Source organism: Typopeltis vanoorti, chromosome 11 (assembly GCF_054136105.1).
Source record: "Typopeltis vanoorti isolate ZY-2024b chromosome 11, IOZ_Tvanoo_1.0, whole genome shotgun sequence".
Taxonomy (NCBI): domain Eukaryota; kingdom Metazoa; phylum Arthropoda; class Arachnida; order Uropygi; family Thelyphonidae; genus Typopeltis; species Typopeltis vanoorti.
In genome coordinates, this window is record NC_143559.1 from 58271267 (window position 1) to 58293618 (window position 22352).

General features: G+C 35.3%; 1 protein-coding gene across 1 annotated transcript in view; it reads right to left on the minus strand.

The window, feature by feature from the left end:
- Window positions 1-3199: 3199 nt before the first annotated feature.
- Window positions 3200-22352, minus strand: part of LOC150101611 (zinc finger protein ubi-d4 B-like) — a 244789-nt gene continuing 225636 nt past the window's right edge. Inside the window, exon 7 of the mRNA XM_090399857.1 lies at window positions 3200-3974. Within this exon, the coding sequence (XP_090255983.1) occupies window positions 3928-3974 (47 nt within the window). The 3' untranslated portion in view covers window positions 3200-3927. The remainder of the gene's footprint in view (window positions 3975-22352) is intronic.

Consider the following 22352-nt stretch of genomic DNA (forward strand, 5'->3'; position numbering starts at 1 on the left):
CTAATGAACCACCTGATAAGTGGGATAATTCTGAAAGCAAATTGGCTCAGAGCTGGTAAGTAATAAAAATATTTATCATCTATGGCTGTAATGTATAGTCTTATTAGTGATCTAATTATGTTACTGTATTATATTTAGGTGTATGAATTAATGAAGAACAGTATATTTTTTGCAGTCATCATATAGTTTTATAAAATTGTAATAAAATTTTAATAAACTTTTCTGTTTCATGATTTTAAATTTATGAAAGGTCTTGAGTCTCAAGCTTCAAGGTGTTTTTCCAGGGACTTCTCACTAAACGAATAAATAGCTAATGACAAATGTTGTGGAAGACAATTATAACAAATGTAGCATAATCAAAGAGCTGTTACTCAGTAAGAAAAATGCCCACAGTTATTCCTTGCTCAGAAATTTTAGCTAGTGAAAATTTCTTCTAAACAAAGCTGAAAGCAAGAATAAATTAAACTTTGATATAATTTTCATGTATTACTTGTGATTTGGAGAAGATGTGCATTGAATATACATTAGAACTATATCATTTCCAATATATGACTAAAACCCAAATTAGATAATCAGAGATATGGAAATAGCTAATAGCAATATATACAGAACTAACAAATATGGTTAGCAAACAATAATAAAAATCAGAATTCAACTTAAGGCACAATTTGTAATGTTAAATTCTTATTGTTTTTTTTCTTTCCATCCAGGCTAACATAAGCACTGCATATTTAATAATTACAATATGTAATCAAACATCATTTATGATAGATTATAAGAAATGGATGGCTTCTGCTCCATTTGCTATTGCTCTACACAAACATTCATTGTATTTTAGGTTCAATTCTACAGGGTGGCCCTAGTCACGAAGGGGGTTTCACATTCAAGAGGTTTCTCTGTGTCATTGTTACTTCCTAGCATATCATCTATCATACCATTTAATAACTTTATTATTTTTATTCTTTTTTGCCATAATGAAATACAGAACCTGGAGATATTTTTAATTAGTTATGAACAACCACTTATTTTACACCCGATCGCGATTTAGCGGCCACCACATTATTTTAAATGAAATCAAAATAACTCAACTGATCTGATTTCAATTAACATTATGTGATAACATTTACCATTTTATAAGTTTTAGATTTCCAGAACAAAAAATACCTCATTTGAATTTTAAATTCCAATAAAAAGTGCTTTTATATACACGATACAACCATATTTAACTTGCTGCTTACCAAAAAATTTCAAATACTTTCTAAAGCATTTGAAAATTTATTAACACTAGATGGTGATGCTGTTACTGAAACAGAACATCCAACAGGTTGATAAAGGATTACAATCCCTAATGATTCACAAGTCTAGAGTACTCACAATGTGATTGTCATTTAGATAGAATATTTCAGTTATAGAGTTAAAAATTAGAGAAATTAAAAGTTTCACTGGTAAATTCTTGGGTGTTAGCTCAATATGTAATGCAATATGATTTTTCCATTATTAATAAACTACCTTGATTATCTATTTCACATTCAAGAGGTTTCTCTGTGTCATTGTTATTTCCTAGCACATCATCTATCATACCATTTACTACTAAATGATTTCACATCAACAATGTCTTAACACACATAGCAGTGAAACATCACCACTATATTTACAGATCATCTATAGCTTTCTGAGTACGTATTTTCATCCCCTGCATTATTTCTCTGGTAAAGCCTTGTAAATTACAAGATCTCCATCATATAAAATGACCCTGCATAACCTTTACTAAATTCATAAGTGCTCCAAGAGGATCATACTTATTATCCTGATATATGTATAGACACACATATATATACATATATATATATATATATTTTTTTTTTATTTTTAAGAAAATACAATTTCCTTGGCTTTTATTTTTCTTCTGATATAAGACTATGTGTACTACCTGAGGAAAACAGATTTGTACTGGCTCCTGGAGACATGTAATACGTATTGATTAACTGGGATACTACTGCATTTAACAGTGAAAGCACTGAATTTCATTATCTAATTAAAATTTTTCCATTATCATTCAGGTGCTTTGTGATAAGAACATATCAAAAAAATTTTCAGATACTTAGGCAACATTAAAGAATAATGAGTACAACTGGTTTTAGTAATTTTTCAAATTGACTTATTCAAAATTGATTTGAAAAAAAAAAAAAAATTAATTATGTAATTAAAACAAGCATTACCTTTTGTATCATTAATATGAAATGGGAAGGTTAACAAATTTCTTGATAAGATCTTTAAAAAAAATGCAGACAATATAAAGAATATACAGTTAGGTAAAATTCTATTCAGACCATATTTGTAATGCTGTAGTAATTCCCTGAACATTCAAAACTCTTCATCAGTCAATCTAATAACTGATTTTTTTTTTCTTGTGCATAGATATTGTCAAAATTTAGTAATAAACTAACCTATGAAATAGTATGCAGCCAAGTAGTAACAAACACATTTATTTTAAAGTGACTAAATCTAAAACTAGTATAATTGCATTTATCTTAAAGTATTCCCTTACTACATGCAGAGAGTAAAAAAAAAACTAAAAAAAAAAAAACAATATATCATCAAATAGGAAAAGAAAAACATACAGGGTTATGCAGAATTACAAGTATGTATACATAATTCATGTTCGTGAAGTTCACACAGAAAAAAAATATGAAGAGGTAGTAATGTATGAATAACACATCTGCACTCTATAGTTGTATAAAAGAAGATTTTTTTTTCTTTTTTCTTTTTTTGTGGAGAAAATCATTCATCTATCTAATCATGACAACACAGCAGACAAACTGTCCATTCTATACATGGAAGCATTCTGGGGCAAAAAAATACTTTCATTCTGATATATAAAATTTTGTTACTTAATAAAACATCAAAACAGTTAACATTTTGCATCCATGTATTTTTTTTTTTTTGTTTGTTTGTTTTTGTTATTATCTTCCATGCAAAAAAGTTCACTTTGCTTTTATTTAATAACCATTTCCTAACATCTATGCCCCAAAAACAGTCTGTAAATTACAACTTCAAGAATAAGGTAATAGATAAATAATGTTTTCATTAAAAAATTTATATTGTGCAGAATGAAACACTGCATTCTGATCTAAAAGGGGTTTATTAAAAAAAATAAAATAACAAACTGAAAACTTGCTTAAATACTATTTAATGCAAAAGAAATTAAGAAAAAATTAACAAAGTAAAATACTAGTAAAAGCAAAATAATAAAACAGAAAACACAGGAAAAAAAAAAGTACGATTCTCCTCGAAAAACTAATCTGCATTAGTATTTTATCATTATATTAATATAACATATATGAAAAATGGTGAGAAAATTTTTTTTCTTAAAACAGGTCACACATTCTGTAATCTGCCCATCAACAGAAATAGAGACCATGAATTAACAGAATACTAACTGCACTCCTGATGTTAAGAGCATATTCCAGCACTTATGTCTATCAGGACAATCACCACAAACAAAATTATATATGCTCTGTCAAACATATTTTACCAATGAAAAATTAACCATCATCTGCAAACTAAGAATCATACTACACCCTTCTTTTTTTTTTTTTTTTTTTAAAAAAAGAAGCTAAAACAAAACAATTTTTATATGCATTTTTTCTCAGTTGTACTATAATAGAGATTATTTATTAACAAATATACAAGGAGGATCATACTTTCACCCTTTCCCCAGGGTGCTAGAAAGTTAAGCAACTACTATAGATTATCCATAATATACACAAGCAGTAAAAATAAAATAAAAATCAGGGACCCCTGTCAACATCATGGCAGTGTCACAGCATTCTGGATACACAATCAAGTAAAGAATCTTCCTTGAGATACAGTAGGAACATCACTTAATGGTGACGAGAACATAATGAGGTCCGATTTCAACTGCTATTATTTTCTGCCATATTCCTCAATGCACAGATGACAGCTCCAAGACCCTTAAAAAATGAACATTGCAACACAATGCAATTTAGTTAGATAGCATTCCTATGTGTGTGTAAACACACACATACACACTCATTCATACATAAAACATTTCTATACACGTTCAAGAATAAGCATGTAAACTACCAAACCAGCCATTATATTTTAGGAGCTAGTATTCTATTCTTCATTAGTGTAACAGAATTTTTATTAATCATAAAAGACACCAACTGCAAAGTTGAATAGTAACATTATAAAAATGTCAGACCTCACAAATTATGTTTCAAGATGAATCTGTTTCTCTGCCCCCCCCCACAAGGTCATTAAAAATGAAACCTTTTTTGAACACTAATTTCATTATACTATCTGAACGAATATACCATTTTATAAACAATCATCTTGTAGTTTTAATTAAACATTCTGGAATAAAAAATGAAACCAGTTATAGAAAATTAAATAGTGCCAGAATTAATGATAAAAAAAGTGTGATTTTATCTATGTGCCCAGGTATAACTAAGAACATGAACTAAGTTACAGAATGGACACAGTACAGCACATGAAGATTTCGCTGGTAAGTGTCACGTTATCTCCTGGGCATATAATTTTTTATTAATATAAATATTACACATATGTAAATGATTCATTCTTCTATAAATGTTAATGCTAATTCTTCAACATCACAAAACCTAAAGCGATGAGTTATTTTTTTCAATATAATTATTAATCAAAGTAATGAAATTAATTAAAGCACAGCATATGGAAACACTGCAGAGTGATAGAAAGTGGGAATGTGATTTTAAATAATCTCACAATATTTAAGCAGACAAATTATTTTCTCAGAGAAAATTCTTCATTAGTAAATGAAACAAACTCTCTTCCACCAATTTTAGATTAAATTAACCCCCCCTTCCACCACCCCCACACACAATAAGTATCCTTAAGCAACACACTTCAATTAGAAACAGGCTTTTCCTAATTAAGTTTCTTTAATCAATGCACAATTAGGATTAAAAAACAAAACAAAACATGAAGTTCCTCTCTGAAATGAGCACATAATCATTCTTCATGATGCTCCTGAAAATAATACTACTAGTACATTAATCATCTTACTAACATGATGTAAATATACAATGTCAACATGTAAATACTAGGATTTATTGATAGACAATTTTTTAATGTTAATCCCCAAACAAACAAACACAAGTTTTTTTTTTTTTTTGATTAAGTAGATGGATAACCTTAATGAGAGGTGATGGTGACAAGATCACAAAAGCAGATAAAATAGTTGAGTTACTGAGTGATGAACCACTTTGCAAAGGTATATCCAAGTGTGGTTACTACCGTGGCATATGTGACAGATTGATGTGAGAGTAGAGGTGGATGAATTGGAGGTACTTAAGTTACTGCAGAATCTCAATGTAAATATGGCTGTGGAATTAGATGGGATATCAGCTTATGTTTTACAAAAATGTGCAAGGGAAATGGCAATGCCTCTAACTAGGTTCTTTAAGTCTTAGCTCTGGTAGAGTTCTGAGGAAGTGGAAGGAGGGCAAAATAATTCCTTTATATAAATATGCAAATTACTCTTCAAATTACCAACCTTTTGAGTACTTTACCACTACTCTTGAGATACAGTACTCAAAAGGTTGGTCAAAAAGAGATTTCAAGAATGGGTGAATAAGAATATGCTACTCTATGAGGGGATAACATGGCTTTGTGAGAGTTGGTCATACCTTAGTAATTTACTAACTTTTTTTCAACAGAGTGACAGCAGAGTTGGATAAAGGGAATGGTCACATGATGATTCAGATGGATTTTGCAAAGGCATTTGACAAAATATCACATAGAACTTTGCTATGCAAATTAAACAAAATTGGAAAATAAAGGATATGACACTGGGTGGCTGATAGACAGATACCAAAAAGTGATAAATGGAGGAACAGAATCAGGAGAAAGCAAATGACTAGTGGTGTGCTGCAGGTTTTGTGCTATGGCCATTACTGTTTAATTTGTACATAAATGATACAGGAAATAATCTGAAGGAAAATATTCAGTTGTTTGCTAATCATGCAAAATTGGAAGAGTAATAGTTAATGGAGGTAATGTGGAGAGCATGCAGGATGGTTGAAATAGGCTGTCAGTATGGACAAAAGATAATGGATATCAGTTAAATATGTAGAAATGTAATATGTACATTGATGGAAGTTTTTTCACTTGGCTATGCTACCAATTATATATTTGGTTTAATCCTTTATCCAAGTGTAAGCAAACAAAGTTTGTGCCTGAAGTATTTTCAGGACTGGGGCAACTTGTGGTAAAGGTGGAATAAGTTCTCATCACTTGCCTTAGTATCTCCCATAATGCAAAGCACATTTCCTTGCAGACATGTATAATGCTATGCATTAAGGGAACTTTATTGAGGTCTCATCACTGGGAGCCAGACTCAGAGGTGGTGATACTAAGGTGGAAGTAATGGAGGTCATATTTACCTATACCAGTTGCCAAAAGGTGCAAGATCTTTTGGCAACTTATCACAAGTTGCCCCAGTCCTGAAAATACTTCAGGCGCAAACTTTGTTTGCTTACACTTGGATAAAGGATTAAACCAAATATATAATTGATAAAGTTATGTAAAATTATATAAGTCAAGTGAATATTAGATCCAGCATTATTTCCAAGCCGAATGTAAAAACTATGACAGTTTCGTAAGGTAAATTGACCAGAGAGCTTACGGGAATACATTCCCCAGCATTCATGAGTTGCCTTAGCATGGACCACATCGAAGACATAGGCGCAGCCCAAGCATCTGTGGTCCATATTAAGGCAACTTGTGAATGCCGGGGAATGTATTCCTGTAAGCTCTCTCTCTCTCTCTGGTCAATTTACTTTACAAAACTTTCATAGTTTCTACATTCAGCTTTGAAATAATGCTGGATCTAATATCCACTTGACTTATATAATTTTACATCGCCAAACTGAAGCCTTTTGGCTCTTTATTTTCATAATAAAAGTTATGTATGTTGGGATAAAAAGATTACAATCTGTATACCACATTGATTGGAACTGTACTCCAGGGAAAGATGAAGCTAGGTATTTGAGGATTAGTAGTAGACAGAGAGTTGAAGTTTAGAGGAGCATATTGCTAAGTTTCATCTGAATTGGCTTCATTAATTCTCCTCATTCTCTTTTAAAGTTATTGTCTCTCTTAAAACACACACAGTGTCTACTCAGCACCTCACTGTTCAGTTCTCTCCCCATAAAGATTAGAAAGTTATTCCTCTTTATAAGGTTTTCATACATCCACATCTGGATTACTGTGCTCAGGTCTGGTCTTCTGGGTTTCTTGGGGACGAGGAAGTGGTGGAGAGGATTCAGAGGCGAGTGGTCTATGGAATATGCCCTGTGAGGAGAGACTAAAGGTATGTGGGTTGCAGAAGTTGGATGATAAAAAATGGCAAAAAAAGAGGATATGATAGAAACATAAGTTACTTAAAGAGGTTCATAGGATTGATACAAGGGAAATGTTTCAGCACTTAATTGAAGGGACAGAGCAAGAGGTCATCCCTGAAAGCTGAGTAACAGTTTGGTTAGTAAAGGTGTGAGGACTAGATTTTTTCCTTGGAGAGTTGCAAATAAATGGAAATGAGCTCCTGAGTCAGATGTGAGCATTTTGTCTGTTAATGGGAACAAGGAGAGGTATGATAAATACTGGTGAAGATAGTCTGGGACTCCCGTGATGAGTCTTCGGACTCCATGGAGGTGCAGGTACAACAACAATAATAATAAACCATAAATTAGTCATTCGCCTCTAAATGGTAACTCCAGTTCCTTAATTTCACAAAGCATAAGGCCAAGAGTAAATATTTTCAACAATTAATTTTTTTGATACTCATGTATTTAGGAAATACACGAGAAAGACTTTTCCTTTTTGAGATGTTGAATAGACACTGTATTTTAGGAGACATAATAGCTTTAGAGGAGAGTGAGGAGAATTAATGAAGCCAATTCAGATGAACAGTCATCATAAAAATATCTATGCAAATGAACATCTGTATGAAAGAGAAGGTAGTAATTTATATATATATTTTTATAGTAATCCCAAACATGATCATTTGTTCACCCTACAATACATTAGTACAATGGATAAAAAGAAAGTTGAGGAGAGGGAACACACTTCTTGCTAACATTACATATGAAGAGTTGTAGAATATACTCTTCAGGAAATAAAGAAGAAAAGAGGCTGTTCCAAAGAAACACATTACAGTAACGAATAGAGAGAGGGAGGGAGAAAAATTTGTTCTATGAATGTCAACTGGGAAGGAGTGGTGAAACTTGCTGAATGGATGCAAGAAATTTAGAGTAGAGAGAAGAATTACTGATGCCAATTCTGATGAACTGTTACCAATGGAAATATTTGTCAAAAGTGCAAGCAGCAAAACCTGAATGGCTGTGTGAATTGAGGGATGAGTCAATCAGCCTAACTGCTCTCTTCTGCACCAAGTCAAAAGGTTTTGGGATGTATTAGCACCACCATTTTCTAGTTTACTGTGGCATAAGCAAACAGATGCCCAAGTGATTGAACAGTGGCAGAATCCATATTAAAAAATTAACAAAGGTTTTAGGGTGTAGAAATTGATTACTAATATTCATGTTTAGTTTAATGGAATAAACAGATGTTTAGGGCTAATACAATGCCTTGGTCATCATGGCATCTTCATAGGCATAAAGATCAGAATATGCATGTGCAAGCAGGCTGTATTTACTTGTATTTTAATAACACCATACTAGTTGTGTGGAAGATTATGGCTGTGCTTACTGTGTCAACAGGTTTCCATTCAGAAGGCAAGTTCTCGAGTATCAAGGAAGGGCAGACAATCTGTTTGCTTTTTTAATGGTAAAGCAGATTGATTCCACGTTGTTGGCTGTTGATGTGTGCTAAAAATACATTTCTATCATATCTGTGCCATGTTTACAAGGGGAAAACACATTATCAACATAGTGCAACCATATGTTTGCACTATTGTTGAGTTTAAGTAATGTGGTATTTAGGATCTTATTATATGATGGTACAGATATGTTAGAAACATTTCATCACACCTTAACAGCTAAAACTCTAGGATACTCTTTTCTTTCTTTTTTTTGCCACTCTTTAATTATTTGCCTGCTCAATGGATCCCTATCCTTCTCTGCCTACAGGAAATCTATATATATCTTTCTCACCACACCTCCCAAATAGTACTGGAATAACATTAGCCTATGGATCTAGAACCATCTGTTCAGACTATACCATCCATACTAAATGAAATCAATAGCATCTCTCTCTCTCTTACACTTTCTTTGCCAATAATCAATGGCTTTCTTCTCATAAACAACACTTTATACCATTATCCCCCCCCCCAAACAGTGGGAAAAACTGTCCCATGCACCAACTTCAGCTAGAGAGAATGACCATGAGAGGATCATGGTCATTCTCACCAGCTAGCTGTTGGGTGGCCAGTCATAAGGACTTCTGAGAAGAAGAGAATGTGGAACTACAAGGCCAGTGATAATAGAAAGCTTAGGTGATAGCTTGGAGCTATAGTACAGAGTGAGGAGTTGGATGGAAAGGAATTAATGCAGCTTAGGCACTATTCAAGAACTATTTAACAGTACCAATGTCTGAATGGAGAGATTACTGAGGCAATCAATGTGAAGTCATCAGCCTCTCTCTCTCTCTCTATATATATATATATCACTAGCTGTGAGGATACTTCACATGCAAACTTTTGTTTGCTTACACTTGGATAAAGAATCATCATCATCAAATTCCTGACATGTACCCTCAAGGGGTGTACAGGATATGATAATACTACATGAAAAATTTACATCACCACTAACTTCCTATCAACAATTTTCCTCCAAATCAAACCTGTCAAGACTCCAACATTATCAGATCTTATATTTCTGTCTTCTAAAGCACTTTTTACTGTATCAATCCACCTGTATCTTGGCCTTCCTTCCATCTGTTTAAGTGACCATACCACCTGAGATTAGCTCTACTAACACATTCCTGGATTCTAACAATGTCAAGTTCTTTCCTAATATCTTCATTTATAATGATATTGCCGCTGATGCCATCTGTTCACCCCCCCTAAATCTTTCTCAGGACTCTTATATCTGCAATCAATGTGTCTTTGGTCAAGTGTTTTATTTCTAACCCAGCTCTCAGATCCATAAGTTAAAACTGATTTGAACATTCTTGTACACAGCCAATTTAGTTTTTGACTAATTTCCCTCTTATTTGATATAAATTTGTTTAGTTGACTTCCTACTATACCGGTTTTATTGATTCTGTTGTCTATTTCTATATTTAATTTACCATTTTCACTAATAATCGTGCCTAAGTAGCTGAAATGTTTTACTTGTTCTATAGGTTCTGTCTATTTTCATCGTCTTTGTCTTGTTATTGCTGACCTTCATGCCAAAACTATTACAACAGTTATTCAATTTAGCCAAGGAATCTTGCAGACTTGTACTGGATTTATTTAGAAGTATAACATCATCTGCATAAAGTACAGAGCTGAGATTAACACTCCAATTTTGATATCAATTTTAATACCACTTTCCTTAATAATGTGATCCATACAGATAATAAATAACAGAGAGGATAATGCACATCTTTGTCTGACACCAAATTTACCATAAACCATTTTCCTGCACTTTCTTCAATTCTAACTGCTGACTACTCAAGTAAAGATTAAGTAGTGCTTGATTTAATGCTCCACTGACACCATACAACTGTAGTGGTTTGATTAGCTTTTCTCTTGGTATCTTGTCATATGCTTTTTCCAGATCTACGAAACTTAAATACAGATCTTTGTTGTTATTATTATTATTAACATTTGTCCTCCATGGAGTCAGAGACTCATCATGGGAAGACACACTATTGCACACAATGCTCATCCAACTGTGCCTTAAACTGGTTAAACTTAAAATACATTCCACTCACCAACCCCCTCCATGCAAAGAACCTACTCTTCACTCCTCTGTTCACACCCTCCTTATGGCTCTCCTCTCCCATTCTATGAAAAATTTCTTCGTTGTCGACCCAATAACCTAACCCCTGACATACTCCACATTCCAAAGACCATTGATTACTTTTGTGAATCTTCTCTGGACCCTTCCCAACATATCCTTGTTACCATGAAAATCCAGCGACCAAATCTGAGCGCAAGATCAAGGCCTTATACAATACGAATCATAACCTCTCTATTTCTGCATGTCAGGGTCCTCCACATCATTGCCATTATCCGATGTGATGTCTTCACAACTTTTGCAATGTGGCCCCTGAATTTCAGGTCCTTGTCCACCTAGAACTCTCATCACCTCTATTTTTGTTAAAATTTCCCCACCAAGTGTATACTTTGCATCCCATCGTTGCTTACCAAATTGTTATGTTCCCATGATTTCTCAACTCTTTGTAGTAAAGTGAAAATCTGATCCTGATAGCCTCTATTTGGCCTAAATCCAGCTTGTTCTTCACAAAGCTTCCCTTCCACAATCTTTGTCAACTGTTTCTCAAGTATACTTGTATAAATCTTACCAGGAACACTTAGTAATGAAATGCCTCTGTAATTCTCACATTCAGTTTTATTTCCCTTTTCATATATGGGTACTATGAGCTCTATTCCAATCATCTGGAATTCTTCCCTCTGTCCAGGCCTTCTGAAGTGCAGCCACTGTAAGACTTTTATATCTCCATACGTGAGCATTTCTGGACAAATATCATCTACTCGCAATGCCTTTCCACATTTCAGGTTTTTGATGGCTTTTTCTACTTCAAGTATGAATATGTATTCTTGATTGCATGCCTACTGATTTTCACTACTGTGCTATCAGTGATTGTTTCGTTTAGCAATTTTTCAAAGTACATTAGACGCCGCTTATTGTGATCACTTTGGGAAAGTCACGTTTCGATAACAATAACCAGCTGATAACATTATGCAAAGGATATAAAAAATTGTGTCATTTATTCCAATTTATTGTTATAAACAACTTTTTAATAAGCAACAACATAAAATTTGTTTTAAAAACTTATATAGTGTTGTCTGTTGCATGTTTGAATATAGTAGTTTATGAATAAATTGCTCATACTCAATGCCTTTCGAAGTTTGTCGCTCTACGTTGCCCACCACGATGAAGTATTTGAAGAGTTCTTGCATCTTGGAACACATGTCAGTGTTCTCTGCATCATTGCAATTATTCGATGTGATGTTTTCACAACTTGTGCAATGTGGCCCCTGAATTTAAGGTCCATGTCCACCATCACTCCTAGATCTCTCATCTCCTCTACTTTTGTTAAAGTTTCGGCACCAAGTTTATACTTTGCATCCCATTGTTGCTTACCAAATCTCAAAATCTTACACTTGGCAACATTGAACTGACAGTTCAACTTATCTGCATATTCATGCAATCTATACAAGTCCTCTTGTAAGGCATTGACATCAGCCTGACTGTGCATTGCTCTCCCCAGTTTTGCATCCTCCTCAAACAGCTGGATATCACTAGTTAAACCCAACCTAATATCATTAACATACAAATTGAACAACAATGGCCCCAAAACTGACCCCACATACAACTCTCTGATACCTATCTGACAGCCAGTCGCCGATCCAACACAGAAGTCTGTTATCCAATCCCATCTGTTTTAATTTATTTAAGAGCTTGTCATGTGGCAGTCTATCAAAAGCCTTTGCAAAATCCAAGTACACCACTGTATATGTATCTCCCTTGTCTAAGGTATTTGTCACCTTGTTATAGTACATAAGTAAGTTAGTGAAACATGATCTTAACAAACCCATGCTGATAACCACAGAGAATACCGCTGTTATCAACCCATTTCTGTATCCTACTTCTCACAATCTCTCCAGGACCTTCACCACAACTCAAGATATACAGACCGACCTATAATTTGAACAGTCTTATCACAGCCTTTATGCAGCAGAACAATTTTACCCTCTTTCCACTCCCTTGGAACCTGTGCTGTTGCAAAATCCTTATTAAATAGGCATGCCAATGCTACTGCAAGTTCCCTGGAACAGTTCTTTAAGATGAGTGGTGATATGTCATCAAATCCTATTGCCTTATTAACAATGTTATTTATTTCCTCAAATACCTTCTGCTCACTCACAATTAAGCCATCCTCTCCTATGTCCTCTACACTTAAGTTTCCAGAGCAGGATGAAACACCCTTATAAATTGATCACTGAATACTTCAACAATGTCTTCTGCAGCAGTTACCATTCTACCACTTTCATCCCTTAACTTCATTCCATGATCGTTCTTCCTTTTACTTGCCACATATCTAAAAAACTCTCGAGAGTTTTTCTTAGCCTGATTTGCCAATTTCTGCTCATACTCTACTTTTGTTTTCCTTACTAACTGAGTCACTCTCCTGGCTTGTTCTTTATATTCTTCATGTGACTGATTACCATTATTTATCTTGTATTTCCTCCAAAGAACTTTCTTTTTCCAGATTTTATGCTTAAGCTCCACATTCATCCATTTTACACCTACCTTATTCAGCCTTTTGACCTTTGGGATACATTTGTACATTGATGCTATTAGGTATTTCTTTGTAAGTTCCCATGCAGCATTTATTTCCTTACCACTCAACTCCACGTTCCATGTTATAGCTCCAAGTTGTCTCCTAAGCTAGTCATAATCACCAGCCTTATAATTCCACATATATCCTTTCCTCGCAAAAGTCTGTACATGACTAGCCACAACACAGGTGATTATTTCATGATCACTTTCATCAACTGGAGGAAAATGTGAAATCCCCCCCCCCCTCTAACAATTACATCCTCTGATGAAATCTAGAACGCATGATCCTCGCATGCCTTACTTTATGTGCTGCTTGAGATAGTTATCTCTCAAGAACTCAAGAAATTCATTTTCCTTCCCAAATGCTATCTCTTCATTCCAATCAATACCACCATAATTAAAATCACCCATAATAATTATCCTTCCTTTGTTCACTAATCCAAGTTGTTTATACATTTCTTCATCGCCACCATCCACATTTATTTTCCATGTTCTTACCGAAGTCTTCACATGACTTTTGTTTAACTAATTTTACACAGTATTTAGCTTTCTTACATTTGTCTCTCTATTCTCTAAGAGCACAAGCTGATTTATTTCCCAGGAACTTTTCATGTGCTTTCTTCTTTTCCTTCACTGTCTCTTTAACTTCCTGTGTCCACCATGGAGTTATGATTTTTCTATCCTTGCAGATCAACCTCACCACATGCCTCTCTGCTGAATCAATCATTGTTTTCTTCAGGGCTTGCCACTGAATCCCCAAGATTTGGTTCCTGTTCTCAAACTCTTTCATTTTTTCTCCAATAATCTTTGTGTATTTTAGTCTACAGTTCACATCTGAGAACTGCTCAACTTTTATTCGCTTTAAAATTTTCTTATACGTTCCTCTTCTGAGTATGAAATTCAATTTTATCCTGCTCAAGACTAAATGATGTACTTCCAATCCTCTGTATACTAGTTTCCTGCATCAGTGAGAAAACATCACTATCAACAATAACTTAGTTAATGAGACTTTTCTTATTCCTTGCCTCTTCTCTCCATGTGAATTTGTGCACATTTTTATGTTGGAACATTGTGTTAGTAATAACTAGTGCATGTCCTGAGCCGAAATCTAACAGGTATTTGCCATTATATACAAAGAACTTTGGAGAAAAGAGCAAGCGCAAAGCTTTTTTCTCCAAATTTTTCCAAAATTTTTCTGTATGTTTGGCAATAATTTCCTACTCTGCTATTTAGATCTCCTACAAGGACCAACTTTTCTTTTTTCATTGTCAGTTGCTTTCTCAAAAACCTCAAATTCCTCCACTTCTGCTTTAGTAGAATCTTCTGTAGGACTGCAGTCTCAAATAACGCATCGTACAATTCTCCATTCTGATATTTGTCCACATCACTTTACTTGATATTGCCTGCCATTCAAGAAGATTAGCCTCATATTTAGTGTTGAATACTACAGCTACTTCGTTTCCTTGATAGTTATTGCCTGAATATAACATTTTGTATTTATTTCTTAGAAAGATTTCACCAGTTTTTGTCTTTTTTGTTTCAGTAACCTAATCCTATCACATCAATCTGGTACTTATCCAATTCTTCTGCTAGTTCCATTTCTTTGCCATTCAGGCTTCTTATGTTGATAGCACCAATTTTGAACTTTGGTGATGTTGAGTTGGGATGCGTTTCAGTAGCTGACATTTTGCTGTTCGCCCTGGTTCCCTGGAAAAAACAATGGGGGGGGGGGCAGCCTTGTTTAACTGGGTGACACTCCAGCCAGCATGAAATTCTGTCACGTTGTACCATCATTTTATATTCTGGTTTATTCTTTTGTGCACTTTCATTTGTCTTCATTGAAGATCTTATATCACTCCACATATTCCTCATTTCATTTTCATTTTAAATAACTCTTTCTTCAAATTTTGCAAGCCAATAAGAGTACAATTTGGGCAGCTAAATCCCAAATTCTTAGCCCATCCTCATTCATTCAGTATCCAGATAGATACCTAACAGGGTGCACCATGAGAAGTTGAGGACTGGACATTAGGTCAGAAGCCCTGGTCAGTTCTCTGCATTCCTTTAAAGGCTATGTGGAGGTCTTCTCTCAGTTATACAGCTTTGACCCTTAAAGGATAAAGGATTTAACAAGAATATAATTTCTTGGCATTTTTAATTCAATTTATAACTAAGTGAAAAATTTTTTTTCTACAACTAGCTCTAATCCAGAGTATTTTAATAATAAGGTGTGACACCTTTTTACTACTTGTATATAAGAAATATGACTTTTGCATTACTTCAGTCTTGTTAACTCCCACTGATGATATTTAATAATGTTCATTACTGAGCTTGCTTCCCAGGGAGTAGAGCAGTTCTGGTTCATGGCAGCTGGTTTTTGTCATTGAGGGGGCTGAGTATCCTGTCCTGGAGTGATTCAGGTCAGTAGAGATGTGTTCAGCAGTGATCCCATAGTCACTCATTGAGATTTCGGGGAGATCTATAAGTTCACTCAGAGTTTGTGTCCTGCACTTTAATAGTACCTCAATAAAGGTCAAAACCAGTCTGTGTAATGGCTCTTCCCATAATTGGCTGCTAGAGGGCTGTGATGTGTTTAATATTGGCAAAGCGCTCTGGAAAAGATAAGTGCTGTTTTGTGTAATAATTGGTGATATCGCTTGCATTTTAGCATGCTATTGTTTATTTTTGATAACTTGGTGTGTCTGCATGACTACTGACCTTGTGGATTTGTTACTGACTTATTTTTATTATTATTGAATTTTTGAATCCTGCCTTGAATGGAATGCAACAGCAGTATTCATGAGGTCAACTAGGAAAGCTACATGTGGTGCAAAAATTGAATGACATTAACGACATAGATTTTCAAAAATGGTTCAATGCCGTGACTGCAAATGTATGCATGGCAAAATGTGAAAGATGTGTTTGTGGAGAGACTGAAGAAAACACAAGAGAAAGTATGGATTTGTAGAAAGTGCGACATTTTGTTGGCCTGTATTAATGAATACAGGCTAACAATAGACAATCAATAGAATATTTAACAACCCTATTCAAAAAAATACTACAAACAGGAGAGATCCCAGATGAACTGGAAAGATCATCCCAATATACAAGAAAGGAGACAAAAGAGACTGCAGAAATTACAGATCAATCAATTTACTCCCTCACACCTATAAAATATTCATAAGAATTATACAAAATAGATTAAAAAACACCTACGAAGAAATGACAGGCATAGAACAAGCTGGTTTCCGAGGAAACTATTCAACAATAGACCAAATTTTCACACTGCACCAACTGGCAGAGCTCAGCTGGGAAGACCATAAAGAACTATATTGTTGTTTTGTGGACTTTAAACAAGCTTTCGATAACATCAACAGAGAAATCCTTCTTAAAATTCTACTAGAAAAAAGCAATAGACAAATATATAATACAGTTTCTGATAAAATATTACTGTAAGACAAATGCAATAATTAAAAAGGACACACTCACAACAGAACCCATAGAGATCCAAAAAGGAGTAATGCAAGGATGCCCATTATCCCCATGCCTATTCAACATATATCTAGAAGAAGTTGTAAAGAAGGCAATAGACAATGAGCCTGGAATCAATGTCAATGGTTTAAACATAAATAATATCAAATATGCAGATGATCTTGTCCTTCTTGCAAGAATCCCAAATGAACTACAAAAGTTGATCAACAAGCTAAACGAAACCGGTAAAACATATGGCATGACAATAAATATACAAAAGACAAAAGTGATGAAAATAGAGAGGAACAGAACTACCATCTCAGCCACCCTAACAGAGAACAAATAGAACAAGTAGACAACTTCATATACCTTGGATCAAAACTAACAGAAACAATAGATGAACTCAAAACAATCAAACACAGAATAGCGATAGGATGGACCACCATGGGAAAATTACAAAAAATCTGGAAAACAAACAAGATATCTAAGCAAGCCAAAATCAAATTATATGAAGCAATAATTATACCAACAGTCATCTATGGAGCAGAAGCATGGACAGTTAAAAAAAGAGAGGAGAAAAAACTGCTGGCATTTGAAATGAAATGCTTAAGAAAAATAAATAGAACAAGTTGGATAGAAAAGAAAACGAACATCACAGTCAGACAAGAACTATTGTATAAAAAGATAATAATAGAAAAAATTAGAAAACAACAACTGAGATGGTTTGGACACACTGTACGCATGGACGCAGACAGACTTCCTAACGTCCTAATCAATACTTTTCCAAAAAAGAAGACCTGGAAGACCAAGAATTACCTGGCTGAAATTAATAAAGAACATCTCGGGATACAGAACATATAAGGAACTTTTTCGAACAGCAAGGAATAGAGAAGACTGGAAGATCCTGCTTAAGAGAAGACTCAACCCACCTTAGACAGAAGAGAAGAAGAAAGTTAGCATAAATGAAAGAAATGGAACAAAAGCTAGTTAGACTGAGAGGGAGGGAAAGAATTCAAGCAGCATGAAAAAGCAAAAGTAAGTGATAAGAGAAAGCAAAAGGAAGAATGAATAAGGAAATGAAAATAGGGTATGGCAGAATGAGAGATAGCAAGACTATGGGAGTGACAAAGTGAAACTGCCGGAATGCAAAATTTGAAGAAAGAGTTATTTAAAATGAAAATGAAATGAGGAATATGTGGAGTGATATAATATGTTCAATGAAGACAAATGAAAGTGTGCAAAAGAATAAAATGAAAGAAAAAAGGTAAAAGAGGTAATGAGTGATTCGAGAAAAGCAATGTATGGAGATTCCACTGTTAGTGGATTGGTTAATAAGAGTGTCCATAAAGTCTGCTATCCAGGAGAGAGAGAGAATGAGCAAGATAAATCATGCTTTGTATATGAGGAGGAAATAAGAGAATTAGTGTTGGTTGTGGGAACAAATGATTTAAGTGGACATACGGAGAATGTAAAGGTTGATATCAGGAGGTTATTGAGGAGAGTGAAAGATAAGAGTATAGTGGGAAAAGTTGTCAGTATGTTTCTGAGGTTATGACAATGATAAGTTGAGATGGAGAGCCAGAATTATGAATGGTATGTTAGCGAAGCTGTGTGAGAAGAAGGGAGTGCAGTTCGTGGATGTATGGCATGTTGAGGGGGAATTATACAGATATGACAGGGCATTTGAATGACTCTGGAGTGAGTGAACTGGAGAAACTAGGTGAAAGTGGGGTGTGTGTGTGTGTGTGTGTGTGTGTGTGTGTGTGAGAGAGAGAGAGAGAGAGAGAGAGATACAAGCAAGCAATCTGAAGTAAGAGGTGAAGTGAAAGATCAAGAGAGAGTGGTATTGAAGAGATGAAGTGTGAGAAAAGAAGAGAGAATGCAAATACAACAGGAACAATGAAGCCCGGTTGAACAGGGAGACATGGCATATGGAGAGTGGATATTGAGAGTAGTAGTGAATGTATGTATGGAAATGATCAGCACAGAAATAAAACAGATTGGGATGCAGGTGGGGTAGTTCAAACTGAGCGGATATATGTGCTAAGTGGTAATAAAAGTTACTGGGCAAGGGCAGGTGTGGTGAGAAAATCAACCAAACAGCTTGGGTAGGACTGGTTATAGACCTAAAAGTGAACTGCTGTGTTTATTTTAAAATGCCAGGAGTATTAGAAATTAGTGAGATGAAACTGTTGAATGAAAATGATATCCTAAATGGGAATAGAAATGGAAAAATACAGTGTTTTCTGTGAGGATAGAAAGGACAAGAAGGGGGGAGGGTACTGTTGATGATATCGGGGGAATTTGTCCACATAAGGTAGAAATGAAAGAGGGAAATAGTGACAATGGTTTTGAGGCACTGTGGCGTGAGGTGAAGGTTGACAGGAAGAGATATGTAGCTGGATGTTGCTATATGCTAAGGAATGTGGAGAGAGGTGATGAAGACGTATAAGCAATTTTGGTTAGTGAACAAGAAAAGGATGATTTTAATTATGGTGGTACAGATTAGAATAAAGAAACAGTATTTGGGAATAAGGAAAACGAATTCTCGAGTTCTTGAAAGACAACTATCTAGGCAGTATGTCAAGGAGAGCACACAAGAATCAAGAGTTTTAAATCTGATCATTTCATCAGAGGATGTAATGGTGAGTGGGGATTCACACTTCCTTCCAGTTGGTATAAGTGAAACATGGGTAAGTCGGAGAGTGATCGTATAAGTTATGGCTAGTAATATGAAGACCTGTGAGGAAAGGATATATATATGGAAATACAAGGCTCATTATTATGAAAATCTTAGGAGACAGCTTGGAGCTATAGCATGGAATGAGAAGTTGAGCAGTAAAGAAATAAATGCTGCTTGGGAATTTGCAAAGAAATACATCAGCATCAGTGTGTGTGAAAATATTCCGAAGGTCAAAAGGTAAATAAGGTAGCTGTAAAAGGATGAACAAGGGAATTAAGCTTAAGCATGAAATCTGGAAGAAGGCAGCACAAGATGAATAATGATGATAATCAGTTGCATGAAGAGTATAAAGAGCAGGCCAGGAGAGTGACTCAGTTAGTAAGAACAACAAAAGTACAACAGCACAAGTCCCAGGAGTGAAAGGAAAGCAAAATTGTTCCACTTCAGTGACAAGGCTAAGGCAACAAATTACAGACCAATCTGTATATCTGGAGTTGTAGTTAAGTTATTGGAGAGGTTGGTGAGAGATAGGATATAAAAATGGATTTGTTTTAACAAACCCATTTTTGTAAAGATAATAATTTAAGGTAAAGATAATAAGGCAAACACAAGGTAAAAGTAACAATTTATTTGATTATAAGGCCATATATTTCAGTATGAAAATTACAGACCATCGTCAGTAGCCAAAAAAAAAAAAAAAACAGTTGATACAAGGTAGAATGCAAACAATGGATTTATCTGAAATAGAATGAGCTCTGTGATGTTATATTTTGAGTAATGTTATGTTCTGAGGAAAAGGTTAATCATAACCGTGTGCATGTATATACTATCTGAACAAAAGTATTCAGACACCTACTCGAAACTGTAATCAGACTTTCCCAGTGACACACTTTCCAGTAGTGGACATTAATACGGGGTGGGTCCACCCTTTGCTTCTATCACAGCTCTAACTCTGCCAGGGAGACTTTCTACCAAGTGTCAGAACATCTCTGGAGGAATGGCAGCTCATTCTTCCTGAAGAGCTGTAGTCAGAGCAGTTCGTGATGTGGGTCGTCAGGATCTGGAACAAAGTCGGCATTCTAATTCATCCCAAAGGTGTTCTATGGGATTCAGGTCAGGGCTCTGGGCCAACCAGTCCATTTCTGGAACGTTATTGTCCACAAACCATTCCCTTACAGACCTTGCTTTATGGCAGATAGCAATGTCATGCTGATACAGACAACACTCATCACCGAAATGACCTTCTACCGTACACAACCGTCACAAAATGTTCTTGTATCCTTCAGCATTTAGATTTCCGTATAGTGTAACGAGAGGGGGTCAAGTCCATTCCATGAAAAACACCCCCAACATTGTAAAGCCACCTCCTCCCAATTTCACTCTTAGCACTACACACACTTGCAGGAATCATTCTCCAGGCATTCACCACACCCAGACCCTCCCATCGGACTGCCACATGGTAAAGCGCGATTCATCACTTCAAATCACATTCCAGTTGTCCATTGTCATTGCTCTTTACACCATTGCAGGTGGCACTTAGCATTTTCACAGGAGAAATTATTGGTTTTGGGCAGCTGCTCGCCCATGGAACCCTATTCCTCTTAACTCTCATCGCATAGTCATGGTGCTAGCTGGAGAGTTAGTAGCACTGTGGAACTCCCGGGCGATTGTTTTACTCGATGTCTGGCGATTTCCATGAATCACCTTCTTCGATGCTTGATGGTCCCTGTCCATTATTAAACGCAGCCTACCTGACTGTGGTTTTGCCTTCACATTTCCACTTTGCAATCATATCACCAAGTGTTGACTTTGGCAACTTGAAGAGGGTTGAAATGTCTCCGACAGATTTCTTACTGATGTGGCAACCAATAACTAGTTCACATTTGAAGTCACCGAGCTCCCTTGACCTATCCATTCTGCTCATACTTCTTATCACTGAACAACACACAGCTCCATGCCTCCTTTTATACTGGTAAGTGAGGTCGTAGTGACAACATCTAGACGTCAGTTTACGAATTACAGAGAGGTGTCCAGCTTTTGATCAGATAGTGTATATGATATAATGGATTTACTCAGCTGCGAGACATTAAAAAAAAAAAAAGATTAAATGAATGAAAGCTGAAAGATAAAAGTAAAAGTACTAATTTAATTAAGTAGATTGCAAGACTAATTTCATCTTCACATAAGTCTTCTTTGGGTGCATAGCAAGAGGGAACAACCAACAAAAATTGCAAAAGACCAAAAAGCTATACATTAAAGTGTTAGCGTATTAACATTTGAAGCTGTTCTGTGTCTTTCTTCATTGTTGGGTGTGCGCACATGTTCAACATCTCATGAACAGCAAAGGTGGATGGCAGCACAATGACAGTTTGAGAAATTATAGCTGAGGTTAGTGTTGAGATGTACTCGATTGAGGACGATTTCTGGAATCTATAATTCTTCTTTCCAGTTCATCATAGCATCGAAGGATATTTTCAGATGTGTTCCATAAGACCAGATGAATGAAGTTTTCCCCATTAGCATCAGCAGAATTCAGGACGTGGTTTGACAGAGCACTAGCTCTGGTTCTGCTGTATGCGAAGTCTCTTTTATGTTCCTCAAGACGTAATTTCTGCCGAAATAAGGCTTATTGCAGTTGCACCAAATTCGGTAAA